Source organism: Aythya fuligula, chromosome 4 (genome assembly GCF_009819795.1).
Source record: "Aythya fuligula isolate bAytFul2 chromosome 4, bAytFul2.pri, whole genome shotgun sequence".
Classification (NCBI taxonomy): Eukaryota; Metazoa; Chordata; class Aves; order Anseriformes; family Anatidae; genus Aythya; species Aythya fuligula.
Genome location: NC_045562.1, coordinates 30,480,864 through 30,500,148, shown reverse-complemented (window position 1 = coordinate 30,500,148; position 19,285 = coordinate 30,480,864). Strand labels below are relative to the sequence as shown.

Sequence of the window (19,285 nt, the reverse complement as noted above, 5' to 3'; positions counted from 1 at the left end):
GGTTCTGCCATGCACTGGGGACACCCCTCATGGAAATCTAAACTGATAAATATCCCTCGGTCCTTTCCAAGGGTACTGACAGACCTACTTCTGATGACAGCAAACATCCACACTCTGAAAAGGAAAACACACACACACGCACTCTGCCAAACACGCCGAGCAACGTGAAAATTATTACCTTAAACGTTTTGTATTGAAGCTTTTCCTGGATATTTTTTTTTGTTTCAGTAAAGCTAATCTTTATAATGATTCCCAGTTCCCTAGTTAGACAGAAGGCAATAAATTCTTGTGTTGCATGTTTGTGCAAGACTGACTTGCACATTTATTTTCTCCATTTAAAGGACCAGTATTTTTTCCACTTAATTAGAAATGAATGCAATGAATATGCTCATTAACTGTGTTCAAAATGTATTACTGCCATGTACCACAGTTTTAAATCTTTGTTGAACTTATGATACTAATTACTTCATCACCGTCTTTTTTTTTTTTTTTCCCCAAACCACTAATTCCTTTAACTGGTCCGCCAATGTTTTTACTTTATGATCAGGTATACAACGTATCCCAAAGGCAACTTGTACATTAATTGCACTAAGATTTCAGAGTTCACCATATTTATCAAACTGATTTTGCGCACTAAATTTTATTTTATTTCTTCAGATCAGGTTACAAAATTTCCAACAATAACCACCTTTTTATTTTTCTAGTTAAAAGTATCAAATAACCCTAGCTACTTTCTGATTTGTAAGGAGTGAGTAAGTTAATTATTATGTTTATCAACTTAAGCTTAAGATGTTTGGGGGTTCAGCCATAGTACAGGCATCAGTGCTGCTACCGCAATGTACAACTTTCTGCTGCTTCCACTGGTCTAATGTGACCCCTGAAGTAAAAGACAAATTCAAATTCCATAGTTTAAACTCTAATTCTATTAGTTGAGACATAAGTTAGAGGAGATTCTGAAAAACCTGAACAAAATTCAGCTTTCTGAAAAACACACCAGGTCCAGATAACTCTGTTTCTCTGTGTGTTTTTTAACTTCGGTCATTCTCTCCTTGATCTCTGTATGTGGTATTTGTAAGCAATCTGTCTTTTGTAATCATAATCATTTCCAATTTTTTCAGTGTTATCAGTCCCACCTTGGCCGTGTTGTTTCTCAGTCACCCTGTCCCACCCTAACACCCTTTTAACCCTCAGAAACCCACGTGTTTCCAAGGGATCGATCAAGACATACCCTCAGCACTTTACAGCACTCACAAGTTCTGCACCCAAGTGTGCACAACTGCCAAAATCCCTGTTTGAAGGATTTACTAAAACCTACTTTATAAGCCAATCAAACATAACTTTCTCATGGTAACTTGATACAGTGCATACAGCACTAAGTGGTTTACAGTGATTGTTCCCTTTCTCTAAAGTCTCCCTCAGGACATGTAGATGATTTATGGGTTTTGTTGTTTTGCCTTTTTCGTTTGTTTGTTCAACAAACAGGTTTGGTGCTTGTAGACAAACTTTCTGTTTTCAAAAGCAAATATGAGATATGAGTACTGGTTTCTTACTTCTGGACAGAAATGTAGGCAAATCTTTAGGAACTTAGTCTACATCAACAAAAAAGAGAGACTCTCACACATTTCCTGGACATCATGACACTTTTAGCCCCTAACTTTATTCCCATTGGTTATCTAGGTTGAATGTGCTGCAAGAGACTGCCAAAAGGATCTTCTGTGCATCTGAGAACCCCTAGCACTGCACATGTTGACTGAAGTTTGAACTTGCTGTGAAACACAACAAAATAAAGAGGTCTGGATGCTTTAGTGTTTACAAGACTGCTGTGCACAGTGCTGCGGCTTTGTGTCACAGGGCTAAAGAGTGGCAGGGCTATCACAGCCATTAAAATTATCTCCCCATAAAGAGAAGCTTCTCCTCAAAAAGCAAGAAAAGCAGGATAAATAATTTAGAATTGAAAATACATTTTCTACTTGTAATGGAGTTTAAAAAAAAAAAGTTTAAATGCATGTTGAAACCAAAAATCCTTCCTTTTTGTGCAGTGTACAAACCAGAAAACCCAAAATTCTTTGGCACAATGACTAAAAAAAATGCTCTTGTGCTGCATCTATGTTCAATACATTACTCAAATATTAAACTTGAATAGTCTCATCTCCTTTCCCATGATGAAAGATGCTTTTGCCCTTAGTCACAATGTCGATAATGCCCTCCTGGATATTTGATGCAGAATGTGTATTCCTCTTCCCTAAGGCTGAGATGCCCAGGACCCTGAATTGCATTAAAAACCCGAACAAAACAATTTATTTGAAAGGGACAAAGAAGCAATGTAAGGAGCTCTGAACTTCAATGCCTTTCCAACCAGGAAATATATTTTCCAAGGGAATGTGTTTTCCTCTCCTTTCTCTATTTTTCTGTGGTTTGCACTGTCATTTGCTAAACGTTTTCTGACAGGCTGTTTACTTTGGCTTACAGTTTTGTGACCTTTGCGCAGCCTCCCTCTGCCTTCAGAATCCCACAAATATATCAATGAATGTAAGGTGCAGAAACCCACATGGTAAAACATTTTGTTGTATCAGTGACACTGGATCTTTCCATTTCAAATAGATGTGCTAGACAAAAATCTAGCACACCCATCAGAACAGCTTGAGAAAAGTGAAATTTATTTTACCTTCCCCATTTGATAAGCACTGAATTCATTTTTGTTTTCAATTAAGTAAAAGGAAGTTGATAACAATCCCTGTCATTTTTTTCCCCTGTGGGATGCTGCATTATTTCTATTCCAGTTTGTTTTAAAGCATATGGAATTTCAAGGTTTTCCTGGTGACAGCAAAATAAAATACCTACCTCAGACTTGGGCCAAAAGCATCCAAGGTATTCTGGCAGTTCACCAGACAAACTGTTACTGAACAGAACTTAGATGGTTTATATTTGGGCAGCTTCAGTTTTGGAAACAATGGAAATTACTAAAAACTGTCATCATTAAAATACTGTTTTTATCTTTTTCCAAACCAAATTTTGTAAGGAAAGTTTCCGTGTCCTCTTCCTCTGCCATTAATATTTAAAATAATTTTCATTTTTATTGCTGAAATATTTAAATTTCCTATGGAATAGAATTTTTAGTTTCCACCATTCAAGCTAGACTGCATGGCTGTATAGACAGAAGTGTCAAGGTGCTGGCAAAACCTCATGTGGTCTTTACCTCTTAGATCACTCAAATCACAGCTGCAAGTAATCATCTGTTTTTTGTGAAATAAAAGAGAGAACGAGAGAAAGAGAGGGAAGGGAGGGGAAGGGAAGGGAAGGGAAGGGAAGGGAAGGGAAGGCCAAGTATTTAGCTTGAAGGGTTTCTTTTATTATTATATTTATTTTTTAAAGTTTGCCTGCCTCACTTGTAATAAATTCTGGAAGCCTTCCTCAAGCAATAGAGATCTCTAGTAACACTTTATTGGGAAAATTCATGTTTATTTGGATGGAAAGGGGAATACTGGGGCATGACAGAGGCAGTCAGGTCCATGGTATCTAACAGCAGACCCAATCTGTTTAACCAGCCTTGTCGTTGCCCATAGATCGATGCATCGTAAAATCTCCAGCAAAAATGGATGATGAGACATGAAGAATGAAAAGCTCATGATAAAGAACAGAGAAAATGTGAGGACCCTTAGGAGAAGTTCTTTGCTGTTACCCTTACTGCTGCTCCCTTAGAGGTAGTTTTCCTTAAAGACTGAGGCTCAGAGAAACAAGATACATCATGTGAAATAAAAAACAAAATGAGATAAGAAATCAAACAGTTAGTTACAGTACAGGCACTTCTGCACTATTTTTCAATTTGTGTGAGAGGAAATCTTACTTTTGGCCACACAGTACAACCACCTGCCACCCAAATTTGCAAGCTTTGGAATGGTTATTTAATTTGTTTGCATTCCAAGTGCATTAATTTACTTCATACTGTTTTGCATTTATCGCCAGTACACCATGTTCACCTGAAGGTGAACATGGGCTAGAAAGGACTAGAAAGGACTGGTCCATCTAGGACTAGAAAGGACTAGAAAGGACTAGAAAGGACATGGGCTAGAAAGGACTAGAAAGGACTGGCCCATCAGTCCAGCAAGTCCACCAAGGCCCATCAGTCCACCAAGAAGTAAATGCAAAGTTCCTGAAATCACAAACCTCTAAGGGCGCACATCTGTGCAAGTTCACTATTAATAACTCAACTCACCACCCAGGTGGCAGAGGAAAAAAACTTTTCTATCACAGAAAGCAAAACTTCCAGGAGGAAGGGAAGGGAGAGGGCTCACTGTCTGAAGTGCTGACCCTGTGGCAGCATCTCAGTGCAGTGTAAAACTTCAGTAAATCTGATCCCACTCTGCATTAACAGAAAATTTTGACTGGGGGCTACTTCGAGCAACAGTAACAAAAGGATATTGGAAGAAAACTCTCTGTCAAAGACTACCAGATAGAAAATTTTTAATATTTAAAATACTTTCTCTCCATCATGTATTTCCAACAGGAAGCTCTAAAAAAAAAAAAAAAAAAAAAAAGGCTCCAAAAGCATAGGACTCCAGAGCATTGGCAATTCCCCCCAGCCTTCATCCTTCATCAAGGAGGACTTGGCAGTGCCTTTGCTTTGCAAAGGTTGCAGATTATCCAACAGTTGAGAAATGAGTCACGTTCCACTTAGCAGCTGACAATTTCTGTCGTGCTTGATGTTTTAACGTAAAAACAGAAAAGATGTAGACACAGTAATGATTTGACATGCAATAAACTTCCACAGTTGTAACCGTATTTGCTGATCCTACACATACTGTGTTTTAATGGTCACTGTTAAGAAACAGCATACCCAGAAATAATCCAGATAAATAAGTGATGAGGTCAGCTTTTCATTCTCAGAAAATGATGTTTAATTATACACAAGAATCACTTGCAGCCAATACGGCAAATGAGTATATTATATAAAAAAACAAGTATCCTGCCATGCCTACATTTTCCATGAAATGAAGATACTCAAGGTATAAACAGAGAACATTTCTAACTGCCATTCACCAAATATGGATTGTAGTTTCTGCGCCAACCCACTCTGAATACATCTATTTTAGAATATGCAGCCCTGTACACTAGGAAGTGCCTTATGGAAACACAGATTCATTCACAAATGTTATAGGGTTGCCATGGTTCTCTCTAATCTTTCCTCGTACTGATTAGTAACAGCCTGAAGCTCCTACCATAACCGCACAACTCCTTCAGTATCTCTACCTTGTTATTTATGATTCATTAAAAAAAAAAAAAAAAAAAAGTTTAATCTTTAGGTTTCAGTTTTCTTCCCCTTCATTCACTGTATACACTCATAATCCAAGTGGTTTACATTTACAATGCTGCAAGCAAAAGGGAAAAATGAGACAGGGCTTAAACCCCAGATTTCAACTCTTCGAACAGCTGAACACTTTTTGTGAAAAGGATGCACTGGTTGTTCGATTTCAATTAACTGTTGCATAACCACACCCCTGCCTACCAGTAAATGCTTCCATTTTCTGTGGATCTGCTGAAAACTTGGGGCAGCATGTGAAGCTGAGATACCTACTGTTTGTAGGGTAGCTGTTGCCACTTGGTGACAACACACTGGATGGAGAAAAAAACAACTGCTGAAAGCATGTCTTTGCCCTGATAAATAGCACTTTGGCACACAAACACATTCAAAGAATAAAGCCCGACTGGCACCTACATGCACTGGTAAGTGCTTGAGCATCTCCAGCTGAAGCCCATGAATACCACGGACCAAAGGTAACTTTTGCCTTCTGGGGAGAAAACAGCATTAACTCTAAACCAAAACAATTCTGCATTCAGAAAGCAACCCTGTAATTATTTAAGCATATGTTAAACTTGTCATACAGATCAAATATGGACTTTCAGGAATACAGCAACCACAGAATTCAGTCCTAGATAGCCTGTGCCGCAACCTAGTTTGTACTGCTATAACTTCTACTGATACTTTTTTCTCTGTCACTTGAATAAGTATCCTAGGATACAGAAGATGACACTATAATCATGCATATAAAGAGTGGACATAATAAAGGAAGAAGATGGTTTCCCAACTGTTCCTTTTAAAAGACTGATTCCATCTAAAATACAAGGAATAAAAAAAATAAAAATTAAAAAAAAAAAAATCCACCAAAGCCAAGAAGTAACTTGGATTTTTTTCCTTAGTAATAATTACCTGCTATTCCTCTGTAAACCCTAAAGAGTATTTTAGCTTGGGAATCACTTTAGCTTAGTGATCATAAAAATCACATGTTCTTTCTACACAGATAAGTATTTTGTACAAAACCAACAACACTGGTGGTGCTCAGAGTTCATATTGACAGTCAATGTTGTAAAGAATTCTTTCCAGTCTATTTTAAGCTTCTACCTGTACTCACACTGTTCACCACAGTCAATGTACCTCTTTCAGTTTCTCTGAACCTATGATTATGTTTTTCTGTCTTTTTTTTTTTTTTTTTTTTTTTTTTATAGCAGCATTTTCAATATTTAGTCTAGTATCCTGAATGGTAATTTTTCCTTTATGCACAACCCTTATATCCTGAAATGCACCTTTGGCTCCGGTCAATGATATATTCAAGAGTAAATTTTAGAAAACACCAACAAAGACATTCCTAAAGGACATTTTAATCTTGCGAAGATTCACCCAGGGCAGTGCAGGCAACACCCCTTCCCTCCAGCACCCCCAATGACACAGCAGCGTTACCCCTCTCTTCCTTTTCCCTCCTTCCTGGCTGCCTCAATGGAATATCTATGTGTATTTAAATTAAAACACTTATTTCTTTTGTTCGGTGATGCAGTTACATATGGTCTCCTGCCTGCTACAGTAGCACACAGGATTTACCAATCCAGCACAGACCATTTATCACAAAGTCCAATATCCTGCTTCAGGACAGGCTCATAATTGCTACTTGAAAAGAAAGTGAAAAATCTCTGTAATGTAACTGAGGAGTTGCAAAATACTGCACAAGGCAGAAAAAACCTGTCTCCAACCCTAGCAGGAGATCAGTTTACACCTAAAGCATGAACGGAGTTTCCTCTCACTTTGGTTTATACCTAGTTATAAGTTTATGGTCATAAAATTATGCAGACCTACTTTTAATCCATCCACAGCATATGAATCAGAGGCTAGTATGAAACGGTATTTCCTAATAATTGCTGCTAGTTTACTGGTCTCCCTGTTCTTGTTAGTGTCAGAAAGGGGAAGAGATGTATTTAGTTGACCTTGTAAACACCCCAGGACACTCACACATGATCATCTGTCCTTTTTCAGGATAAGTAATCCCACTTTTTGCACTCTCACATGCATCTTCTCCAATATGCTGATGATCTGACAGCAACAGATGAATGTAAATTGTATTATATACTTGCTGGTGCTGCTCCCTAACTACAACTTCATTTGAACAACTTTGTTAAAATGTTGATGCTAGGCAAAGAAGGCAACCGCAGTGTGTAGTGAGAAGGAGTGAGGGAATGAAGAAAACAAAGGGAAGAAGAGACAGGGAGAGAAAATAAAAAATAAAATTAAAAAAAAAGCTGAGTAACAGGTGAGGAAACAACTGTCTGCCTTGGAATAGGAGAGCAAGAATGCTGATGCTATTCCTACTGATGAGGCAGGAGAAAGCTGCCCATAAATCTGACAGCGAGCCTATGGGCTTAACCATACTTAGACCTCCAGTAACCAGAAAAAAACAACACAGGGAGGAGTGCATGCTACGCACAAACTGAAATGCTGAGATGCCACCCACAGTAACTTCATCTTGCACTGTGGGGCCTGCCTTTGTAGCTTGCCTTTCTCTTGACACTGGGGACCAAGGAGAAGCACGCTGGGAAGTGCAGGTGGCTGCACGGTGTGCCCCCATCCCGCAGCTCGGGCGGCCATGCAGCGCTCCCAGCACTCACTTACTTCTATCTGTTCATGAGCAGCAGGGAGGGAGCGAGGGAACTCCATCAACAGTAATTGTTCCCAGAGCACCCCAGACAGAAGCAAGACCCGGCAGTGCCACGCTCGTTTTCAAAGAAAATAACTTCAGCCCACGCCGTCAGAAACAGAGCCAACTACGGTAACGTGAAACAATTTTAGAAGCAATAAATTAGGATTAGGATCGTTTACAAAAATATTTTGATACTGTGGACACAGTTTACTTTATTCAAACAGTTTGCTTGAGATTGAGAGGACCAGGAAGGAATTTTAAGGAGCCTAAAATGTTTTCTAAGTCAATGAGTGTAGTCTCTGGTGTGAAAAAGGAGTAAGGGATTATGTCAACTGCCCACTCGTCAGCAATCACTCTCCTAACACTCAACTGGGCTGTGAAAATAGATTTTAAATTACTTGTGAAATAATAGCCATTATAGGGTCCTGTAGCAATGGCAGATTCTAAAAATGAACACTGGATTTACATTAACAGAGGAAAAATGTGGGTGGGCAAGAATGCCGTCACAGCCCCTAGGTTTGTGCAGCATGTGCTCCTGATCGTGGCATGCCAGATCCGCTGCCCTCCCATTCAGACCAGGGAAGCAACTTGTTCTAACTCCCTCTGTCTTCATGAGCTTTGATTTGCATAGAGAGTATTTAACCACTGCTGTGGAACCAAGTGTAATCTTTCAGAAACTTAAGAACTGTGTTTTATAGAGCGGTCTCAGTTATAACTGTACTATACTTTGGTCTTCAAGTTTTTAATCTTCTTTTACTGTCTTTGATGTCTGCTTTGTTACATTTACATTGTTACATTTACATTGTTATCACACAAATGGTATCCAGCAACTTTTAATATGCAGTAGAGAACCTAAAAGAATGCTTATAATTAGAAGCTTTATAATTAGAAGCCAAGTTCAGATTACAAAATCTGGTATTATTTTTGTCTCGTGCCATGAGTTTAATCATGATTCTTTTTCCTTTCTGTGAATCCATCTCCTTTGAGTGTACTGCGGAGGTTCAGCAGGGCAGGAGCTTAGGAAAGGCTTCACTCAACCTTGACCAGTCCAGAGCTTCCACCAACTGCAGCCTCTGCTGGGTGTGGTACACACCTCTGCCAGCATCAACTACTGGCAGAAATTAAACGGCAAAACGGGACCAGCTGAAAGATGAGTTACTGTACAAGTGATCACTTAGTAATCAAAGAGACAATTTTACTGGAACCATGGGAAAGGCAAAAGAAAGTCCTTTCTAAAGTAAATAAATAACAGGAACCACAATTGTGTCCAATGAATGCAGAATAAGAAACATTTTTCCTTGTATTTAATTTCAGAAATGTGCCTAATCCAGACATACAGAAACAGATCCATTTACTTCTTTTGATGCAGAAAAACCCTCATTTTTTCTACAAAACATAAGAAAGCAGGATGCACAAGTGTATTGGATTCCTCTGCATTCATTAAATTGAAATTATATTGCTACAATTGAACTCATATGAAAGAAATAACCTCTGCAGTACTGATCTTCTTTCTTTTTATGTAAAAGAACAAGTTTTGGATAAACAAAGAACTCTGGCCCCAAATTAATTTAAGTTCTTAAAAACTTTGATTCCTACAGCCCATTCTCATCCTCCCTTTGAATCAATTCAGCATTTAAGCCTCTCTTGAAATGGTACCACTATTCAGTTGTCTTGCATCAACTGGAACAGGCGACTAAAAATCAACAACAAAAAATCAATCACCAGAGAAATTACTCCACCTTGACTGGAGTTTCATGGCATTTTCTACACACTGTTCCTAAAATGCCACCTTCCTGCCAGCTGTAAAACCTTTATGTTGCTACCAAGGACTTCAGCTTAAATCACTCGTTTCATAACATTTTTTTCCTATCAGTATTTCAATTAATCTAAGGCACTTGAATACTAGAACTCATCCTGGCCATTTAAATTATATAACCCTGTTTCAAACTTTGAATAAAAATAATTAACAAGGAATTTATATGTTGGGGGGAAAGAAGGGTAAAAAGGAATTGTGTATTGAAGAATGACAGCTCATACGCTTTTTTTTAATATATATATAATTTCAGCTATTGATGGAATAGCTCCTATCCAAATAGATCTGAATGTAGAATACAGCTACAATGAATTTTAACTTTAAAATGATTTTACTTTTGCTGAGCTTGTTATATAGATAGTGATGAAGGAGACATTTAAGTATCACAGATAAGTACAGTCATCTAAGCAGAACCCTATGTCATCTATGTGCACAGAATATCATAAGGACTAGGTGGCTACAGTTGAACACATCGAAATTCCAATGCAACGGTGGTAAGAGCTTTAAGATCTTCACTGTAACACATCTGAAGCCTTAGAGATTCTAGGGGTACTCCTCACTGTTTTCTGAATTTTCAAATAGAGGTGGCAGCAGCAATCCCTCTAACCTTGAAATGATAAAAAAAAAAAAAAAAGATAAAAAAAAAAAGCCCAGCTACTTAGTGACATGGGTCACCATGAACATTGTCTGCACCCATTCCTCTTTAAATATGGTTATTTAAAGGTCTTTGTCCAGTTATTCAATGCCAACTTGAACTTTGTACCTACCAAAGGGATAACTTCACCCTCTGTAATCACAGTTTCTTGAAATAAAAATGTCTGACAGAAGCATTTAGGACTGTCAGACAGCAAGGACACGTCAAACGTTGAGAGGATGTATTTCATTTGGAATCTACGCTTGATAGTTTGTTCTTAGCACATACATGTACGTTAATACTGCCGCTACAATGTTCTCAAAGCAAAAACAAATAATATGAGGTTGGTTTTTGTTTGTTTTGTTTTCCCTGCTGCAGATCCCAGAAGAAAAAGATGCTGGATTTATTCTTTCATGCACATGCTGTTGATGCAGTTGGGTGGTTCCAAGACGTGGGCCAAACAGAAGTGAAGCATCAATCATCTTTTTTTACTGAATCACACTGGAGCTGAAGCTATGCATTTGTATTTTACTCTACAGGTTAGATGGAGAGATGATGTTGTAATCACAAGAAAGGAAGCTCCATGTGCTCTAAGTTACTCATTGGGTCTTATATTACATGGAAAGCTCCCTTTAGAAGATTATATAACAAAGTGTTTAGTCTTTTTATTGTGTTTACCATAACTCACCACTGCATAGTATGCATCTGACATAATTTATGTCAAAAAGACAGCTAAGCAAATGTTTTCCTTCTTCATAGCCACTGACTACGGATAATGTCTTTATGTTTCTTCTAAATACACTTGTTTCAGCCTTAGGCTGAGCCAAATCTTCAAAATTTTAACCCTTATCAACACTTTCCTAACACTACATTCAATAGGAACACACAGGATTGTTTAAGCCGTTTGGCTGATGGTTTCTACCAAAGACCTTTGATGTTCCCAGAATGGAAGGGAGTAGCTTGGGTGCAGTTCAGTCAAGCAGCTCTCAGAAACGTCATGGAAAAGAGAGGTAGTGAATTTATTGCACATGGCTCTGCATCTTAAAGCATCATCTTAAGTAACCTCAAAGGAAGAACATTCCTGGCTTTAAGAGTTAATTATTTAATTTCATGTGAAAGGAGTGCAAGAGCCACAGTACTACTCAAAGATTTTATACCATGTTACCACTGACAGCTTCCTTCGGTTTCCTAATTTTCTTCAGGCAAACGTTCAACATATTGCGCATTAACCAGAGAAGTTTGGGGGGTTCTTTCAAAACTTTTATAGTTCTGTAGGTGAAGCATTTACCTGCATCAACAAATTCACATTTGCAGCTGCCAAAAGCCTCAACCAACAAGAAAGAAAAGCCTACAGAACATACTACAGTTCATATTTGGAGTTATTAGAGGACTGAAGAGACATGGAAATGAATATACCTATCCTAAAATGAAGATGATGTTCAGGTGACATCGAGTATTCAACAGTCTGTCAGTTCCACATTCCACTTGTATATTGTAATCCATATAATCTTATCTACAGTAATTGCACTTTGGATTTGAGACACATTTCTCTTTTATTAGATATAATAAAAGTCAAACAGACTGAAATCACCTGATAATTAGAAAGAACAGCTGCCGCCACCACCGAGATGAACAACTGTTCCCATTCTGTGCACAGCAAGAGTGAGTTTGGCACACATTACTAATGTAAGCAGGATACTTTTTTTCTTTTCTTATTGCAGTTTTGTGATGTAACTCTGCGATGCACAACCTAATCACAACATCAGACTGCCTGGTAAAGGCAAGCGTAGCATACAGTGATAAAAGCTTTGTGATAAATGCCTCTGTGTCAGGAAGGCATGGATATAGCTTTCCTCCATGAAGACCATGTATGTTCTCAGAGACAGAAATCAACAATTTCAGAAACAAGCAACAATTGAGCAAAAAATCAGTCCCTCCTGGTCAAGGAGAGTTATGGCACCTCCCTGATGATAGGAGCTGTCAGGCACAGAAGTCTAATGGCCTAATGATTAAAACAGCGTTGAGGGGCTAGCATCATGAAAATAATGAACTGTCACATCAGCAAAAGAAGAGTTGCTTTTCTTCACCAGAAAAGCCGGACATGCAGAATGTAAATCCAGTGTCCCTCTGCTAGCTAGAAATTCCCTTATGTAAGGAAAATTTACCAGCAGTTCTGTCATCTGAACAACACTCCATGAAACAGCTAGGAGACTGCGTCCTTCTTTTGTATTCGTTTGGCTTGGTGGGGAATTGTCTGTTCATAACTTTTTTTTCAAATCAAAGCACACAAGGTGAAATCAAAGTGCACAAGACTGAATTGACTTTAATATTGCAGAGATGTATGTACCCATACCATCAACAAAATAACCTAAATCTATTCAGAAATAAATGCACGGATCTAGTTTCCACATAAAAAATTAAACATGGAGTAGAAAATAGCCATGCAGGATCACTCTGATCCAGGTTCAGGAAGCTACTTAAAGTGGAGGCTAAACTGGTACCTTCAAGGTATCTGCAAGGTGTTATGCTCGTTCTAGATGAAAAGACCTCACAGAATAGCTGAAGTGTTGGAACTGACTTTTGAGAAATCCAAATGCAGAGGCCACGCCAGATAGATGTAGGTTTCTAGCCACAGAAACAGACAAAAATTTTGCCAAAGCTTCAGGATGCATCCAGGACATTTCTTACCTATCATTGTTTTCTCGTTATAGAACAAGCAAAAGAAGTGTTTTATATGGCTAGATGGGCTTTTGTTTTACTTTTCCCCCTATGTATGAGCAATATTGGAACGACTGACATTTAAGAAGCTTTTAATTATCTTAAACAAAGATACTCCAGTGTATTCTCTCAGTGGTCAAATAAACTGACACTACAGAGCCCTACTACCTACAGAGAAGGCTTTTGCATTGCACAGAACATGCATCTTGAGAAGCAGGTGGAAGAACTGAGAATATGGGACAAGGACCACTGTAGGTGACGCATCAAGTCCTGTCATACACTTCAGAAGGGGGAGAAAGATAGCCTGTTACAAACTGCAGGATGTTGGAAAGAAAGCCTACCATCTCTGCGCTGCAGATTTTGGTTTCAGTCATAGGCTAGAACTATAGGATCAGGCCACTGTAAGCTCTAGAGTTACACTCACAATAACACATTAAATGTCGTGCTTTTTTTTTTTCTTTCTTTCTTTGTCACATAAACTTGGCTTTGGAGAAACTGTTGAGTACTCTGCAGAAACAATACTGATTTGTGCCTTTCAAGAAGGCAGAAACACAGTGGAGTCATAAATAGCATGGAATGCAGTTAAAAACCCTTAGCTTTTCCACAGAAAGTACTGGAAAGACATTAAAATAATTTTACTAAGCACTAGAACAGCTAAGAAATACAAGACATTACTTATAAAGAGATACTATTGTGATAACTTCATAACTACTGATAATGCAGTAACTTAATTGGCTTGTGTAAATTGTTTTACACAATTAAACTCTGCACTTCAGTCATTTCCTCCACTTGTCAATTTGCATCAAAAAAAGGTACACTTTCCCTTCCTTTAGTGAGATTGTTACTGAATTTAAACTGCAGGAACCCTATCTGTGCTTTCTCTTTTGGTTAAAAAAAAAAACAAAATCTTTTTTCCCTCCCAGAGGGTCATATCTTCCAAGCCAAAAAGCACAGTATGTCCTCAAAAGTGCACATACCAGGATTTGCATACATACAACTTCCTGGTATCCATACACATGTATGAGCATGATAAAATTACAAGTGAAGATTATGAGTGACTTATTACTGTTTTTCGATTTGAATAGTGCTTTTGTCACCTTGTTTACTTAAAATAAATGTACTCCCATTAAAATACTATTCAAGTTTAATATTTAAAATATTTTAACTTATCTCACTTTTTTCTTTGCAAGTGGATGAATGAGTCACCCAACCTGGATTTTCTTTCATTTGCTACTTCACTCTGCCATATGCAAAGAAAAGAAAAAGCTACGTTTTCATTAAAAAAAAAAAAAAAAAAAAAAAAAAAAAGTTGTGCAAAGGGAGTGCACTCATCTGAGCAAAGGTATGCTTATAGTTCTTAGTATTTTATATTTGACATGGCCTTGACAATTATTCCCTTCATTATTATGAAGATGATATCTGTCCATCTGTTGTGAACCTCAGCTTCCACATTAAAGCTAAGTGCAAAAGTAACCTCTAAGAAATACAAATTTGTAATCAAACATTGATATGAGATATAAAAACAAGTGAAGACCAATTAATTAGAAAAACTGAAAGTAACCATCAAATAAGCATCCAAAAAGGAAAAAAAAAAATTAATTAAATTAAATTAAATTAAAAAACAGAACTATTTGGAAAAGAAGGTCTTGTGTGAAATACCTCCCCAGGAACACATCAAAACAGGATATACCAAATGACATGTTTTATCTGTTAATTTACTGAAAGGAGTTCAGACAATACACCATTATTCATATGTTCATTTTTTTTACGATCTGTTATTTCTATGGCCGATAGATATGGAATAAAAGAGATTAGGATCTCTCCTCTTTCACCCACCCACAGGAAGCTCATACAACATCTGCCCCTGTTGTCACAAAATACCCACAACGTGACCAATCAGACAGCTTGGCTGAGAACTACATCCATCCATGTGCGTAGTGTTCTGGTTGTTTCTCTCCCAAGCTAAGCAGCCTTCAAATACTAATGACTGGAAGGAAATATAGATTCAACAGAAACCTGTCCTAGTCATTTAGCGGACAGAATACTTACTGAAGTCATGAAAAAAACAATACCGTTGGAGAATATCAAACAATGAATTACTTTAAGTGCTGTTTTTCATAGAAAATTGAGAACTTGACCATTAAAGGCCATTAAAGTATTGTCTGGTAGTTTTGTTTGAACAGGGATGCTGTACCTTGCATCTTGACCTGAATTACACATCATGTAACGTGCTTATCTATTTTTTCCTCTGTAAAATTAGATACTCGTTCCTCTAACATTGATAGTAGTATTTTCCCAAATGTCAAAACCTTCAGCTTAGACATAACAATATTAATCATTCCACATTTCTGTATCCTTGTGTATCTGGGGCGCTGATATTGAATGCAGATGGAGAATGGGGGGCCTCCAAAGCTTTCAAGCATAAAATGACTTTCTAGCACTGCAAATAAAATCAGAAGCTAATAGCTTAAGAGATGCATTTTTATAAATACATTGACATGCAGGTGTCATTTTTGCAAAAGCTGAGAAATACTCTTGTTCCATCCCCCACACCTTCCTTCAGATATTGCACAAGTTTAAGCAAAAGTAAACTTACTTGCAGATGTCATCTTCTGGGTCCTCAAGCCCAAATCTTTCATCAAAAGTAAGCTGTATCCATACATTTTCATCTACTGCTACTAATCTCCACACTAGTACAGTGTTGCGCGGGTATGTATGTGGAAACTTGGGGCTGTGAATACTTCCATTAGTAGTCACAGTAATTATCTTCTCATGCTGAGGATCCTGCACTCCTACAATAAAGAGAGAAAACATGCGTCAATATTACATTTCTTCTCCTTTTCCTAAAGTGTCTCTATAGCATGCACAGAAAAAGGCCTTCTGTTTTGTTCGCTTCTTCAAAGGAATTCCTGCATGGAAAAATATATATAGTAAAAACAGACAAAGAGATAAATAACATTTTGCTGGCAAAAAGTTATTCAAGCCCAAGCCTCAGCTGATGTTCAGAAAACAGAACGCTAGTTCAAGTGGAGGTAAGAGAAATGTGTCTGTATATTTCCTTAGACTGCCAAGACTTGAACCCAAGATAAGAGTCGCACAGAAACCCAGCAACCCAAGGGACTACAGCACACAGGCTGCCAATGGCTTCAGTCCTTTGTTACTGGAAACTGCGGAGATCACACAAGGTACAGGGAGAGGTCTGCTCACACCTTACAACTGCCACAGAAGGACTGGTTTCAATTTGTCTCTTGTGAGTGGAGACTTATATTTGTTGGGTCTGGTGATAAGGATTTTGATGGCAGCCTCCCTGCTGAGGGCTACATCAGAACAGTTACCCTGATACAGGAACAAAGCTGGGACATGCTATGAGAAAGCCACCAAGTATATGAAATTAGACATTTACTGACAAGCCCCAATAGAGGGCATTCCTCAAAATTCTTCAGTATTGTTAGACTACAAAACACATGTAAAATTAAATGCCTTATGTGGCAGCAAATAAATTCAAAAGAAATAAGCCAACTACTTTTGATTTTAAAGCACACAGAAACTATGAAACTACTCCATAAAAAAACAAAACAAAACAAAACAAAACAAAACAAAACAAAAAAAAAAAAAAAAAAAAAAAACCTCTTCAGGTGATGAATTCACAACTGCGAGTGGTTACCAAACAGAAAGGACTCCTTTGGTCAGCAGTAGCAGGGACTATCAGGGACACACAACAGCTCTCTTCACAATACCTCAAACAACCTCATTCCCAAGTGCCCAACATTCCCAGGAATTCATACTCAGCAGCTGGAATCAGCTTATAGGGGGGATTTAGCTGCAAACAGCAGGCACTGACCTAATCTGCATACCTTTCAACATCATGACATGCAATGACAGGATCCCTAATTGACAAAATTTAATTCCATAAGCACATCAAAGTATATAAAAAAAGCTATAACACAAAGCTTCTACTGTATTTAACATTCGCTTAAAATTTGGGTACAGGCAGGTTTGACATTGCAGGCAGTAAATCATAGGAATCATCAGTTGCCTAATTAATTTATTAACTACATATGCTTGTAGTTTTATACTGGAAAATAATTCACATTCTTTTTGACAATTTGTTTCACTCTGCAGTTAGTTACTTCATTTTCATTTGTTTTATAAGCAGCATTACGATGAAGACACATTTAGAGCTATGTAAGATGTCTATGCTTCAGTCTACAATGAAAACATACACTGCAATTGTTCCTTATTATAACTACATGTGAAGGCTGACAACTAAATGAATGTACTGCAAGAAAAGAAGGCCACAGAAACAGCATTGCAATTTTAAAAGAATTAATCTATACTTAAATGTACTTTAAAGTCTGTCAGACTTTTGCCTTCTATTCTGATGGACTCGTGCTTTCTACTTGTGGTATGAAAATGGAAATTTTTCTTTTAAGTGGAATTGCTGGTTATATAAGCTTGATGGAGTGTGGTTTTGCCAGTATCCACACACAGAACTGACAGTACAGTCTTGTGTACACATAAGGGAGGACAGCACGCAGTAATAAGAAAGAAGCACAAACAAAGGAGGCATGAGAGACAAGGTTCCTAATTTAGACACTTCCCTGGGTTTTTGTTAGCTGAGTCACAAGCATTTTTTCTCCAACGTATAGCATGTCAGCTAAGAGCTCCACATTAAACACAGCAGCCAACAATAATAAGTGACTTTCCCAGAGATTGGTACACCAGAGTGTTATTTCCAAAGTATGCAGAGGAACACCATCTCACTGATGACACTATATTCAGTGGTTCTTTTTGTCTTTAAAAGCACACGCGGGATTACAAATCATGTTGTATCTCACAACATAGCAAGCGTTTCATTTGCTATCATCGATACAATGATAACCACAGCACTGCAAGTAGTCCAGGCATATCAAATGAGAAGTCACTAAAAAGGGCAAAAGAACAAAAAGGCATATTGCAATTTAGTGAACAGGACTTGCCTTCAACTCCTTAATTTGTGAAGGAAAAATGTGTTTTACATACAACGTTGTTCCACAAAAACATCACATTCTCACACACATCACTTGCTCCATTTCAAATATTTGCTCTCGCACAGTGGAATTTCTTCTCTTACAAAAGAATTATTTTGTATGACTACAAAGGCAAGTAATTGCTGTCACTGGAGATTTAAGCTTGCTATTTGTCTTCAGATAAGCTGCAATATTCCTTTTTATCCATTCTACGTAAACAAATTGTGCCACCATACCATAAAAAGCTAGACTTCTCCTTCTGAGTTCATGCATGTTCTGAAAATTTCTTTTGAGTAAATTGTCTAAAGAGCACGGCCACCTGAACTTGGCTAAGTTGACACTATAGTGCCTATTTTTATGTGTGCGCGTGTGTGGAATGGCTTTACAATTATTGCCTTTATTTTTAGGGATAAATCAATCCACCTTACTCTTAAAAAGGAGTAACAAATTCAGCCAGATTTACAGCAATCGTCTGTGTAACTCCAAAGATACATGTATCAGTCCCTGCTGCCATGACCTGTCTGCCTTTCTGTTTAGCAATCTCCACCCCCAAAAAGAAAAAAAACATTTATATGATTGCACAGACAGCACTGATCAACTCAGAAGCATCTGACTGGGTGAGACTAAGGCAGGAGAGGCACCATCCCAGCTTGGGGGCAGCACTACAACTTGCGCGCAACAAGACAGACAGTGGCTTCAGTGAGAAGCTTCTTTGAGAGATGGGCTACAGAGATCACTTGCAGCAAAAGGTTCTGGAAACGGGGCACACCGGATGGGGAACAAACCCCTAAGCCAGCCCTGGGATATGACACGGTTACAGTTATTAGGGAAGGACAGCACACACTTCACAGAGCCTGAAGCTGAAGAATGAGTCGCTGCAGTTGTCTTTGATGTGGTGCAAGATGCTATCACCAGATTTATATATCTATCAATGTAGAGAGCCTGTCCCTGAAAATTACAAGATTCCAGGCATTCTGAATGCACGGCAGTGCATTACCCTTTCACTGCAATGGTAACAGATGAAAAACCACAGTATCACCAAGCAGATCAGCAGATGCCACTGTAAACTGAAATTAAACCCACCGACGAGACAAGCTCATTCCTGCCTACTTCAAAGTAGGCCTCTTTCCCCATGGGCACAATACATTTC

General features: G+C 38.1%; 1 protein-coding gene across 1 annotated transcript in view; it reads right to left on the bottom strand.

Moving 5' to 3' along the window:
- The window catches only part of PDGFC (platelet derived growth factor C), a 117,262-nt gene that overhangs the window by 32,415 nt on the left and 65,562 nt on the right, over nt 1-19,285 (bottom strand). Inside the window, exon 2 of the mRNA XM_032186793.1 lies at nt 15,723-15,918. Coding sequence (XP_032042684.1) covers nt 15,723-15,918 — 196 coding nt within the window. The remainder of the gene's footprint in view (nt 1-15,722; nt 15,919-19,285) is intronic.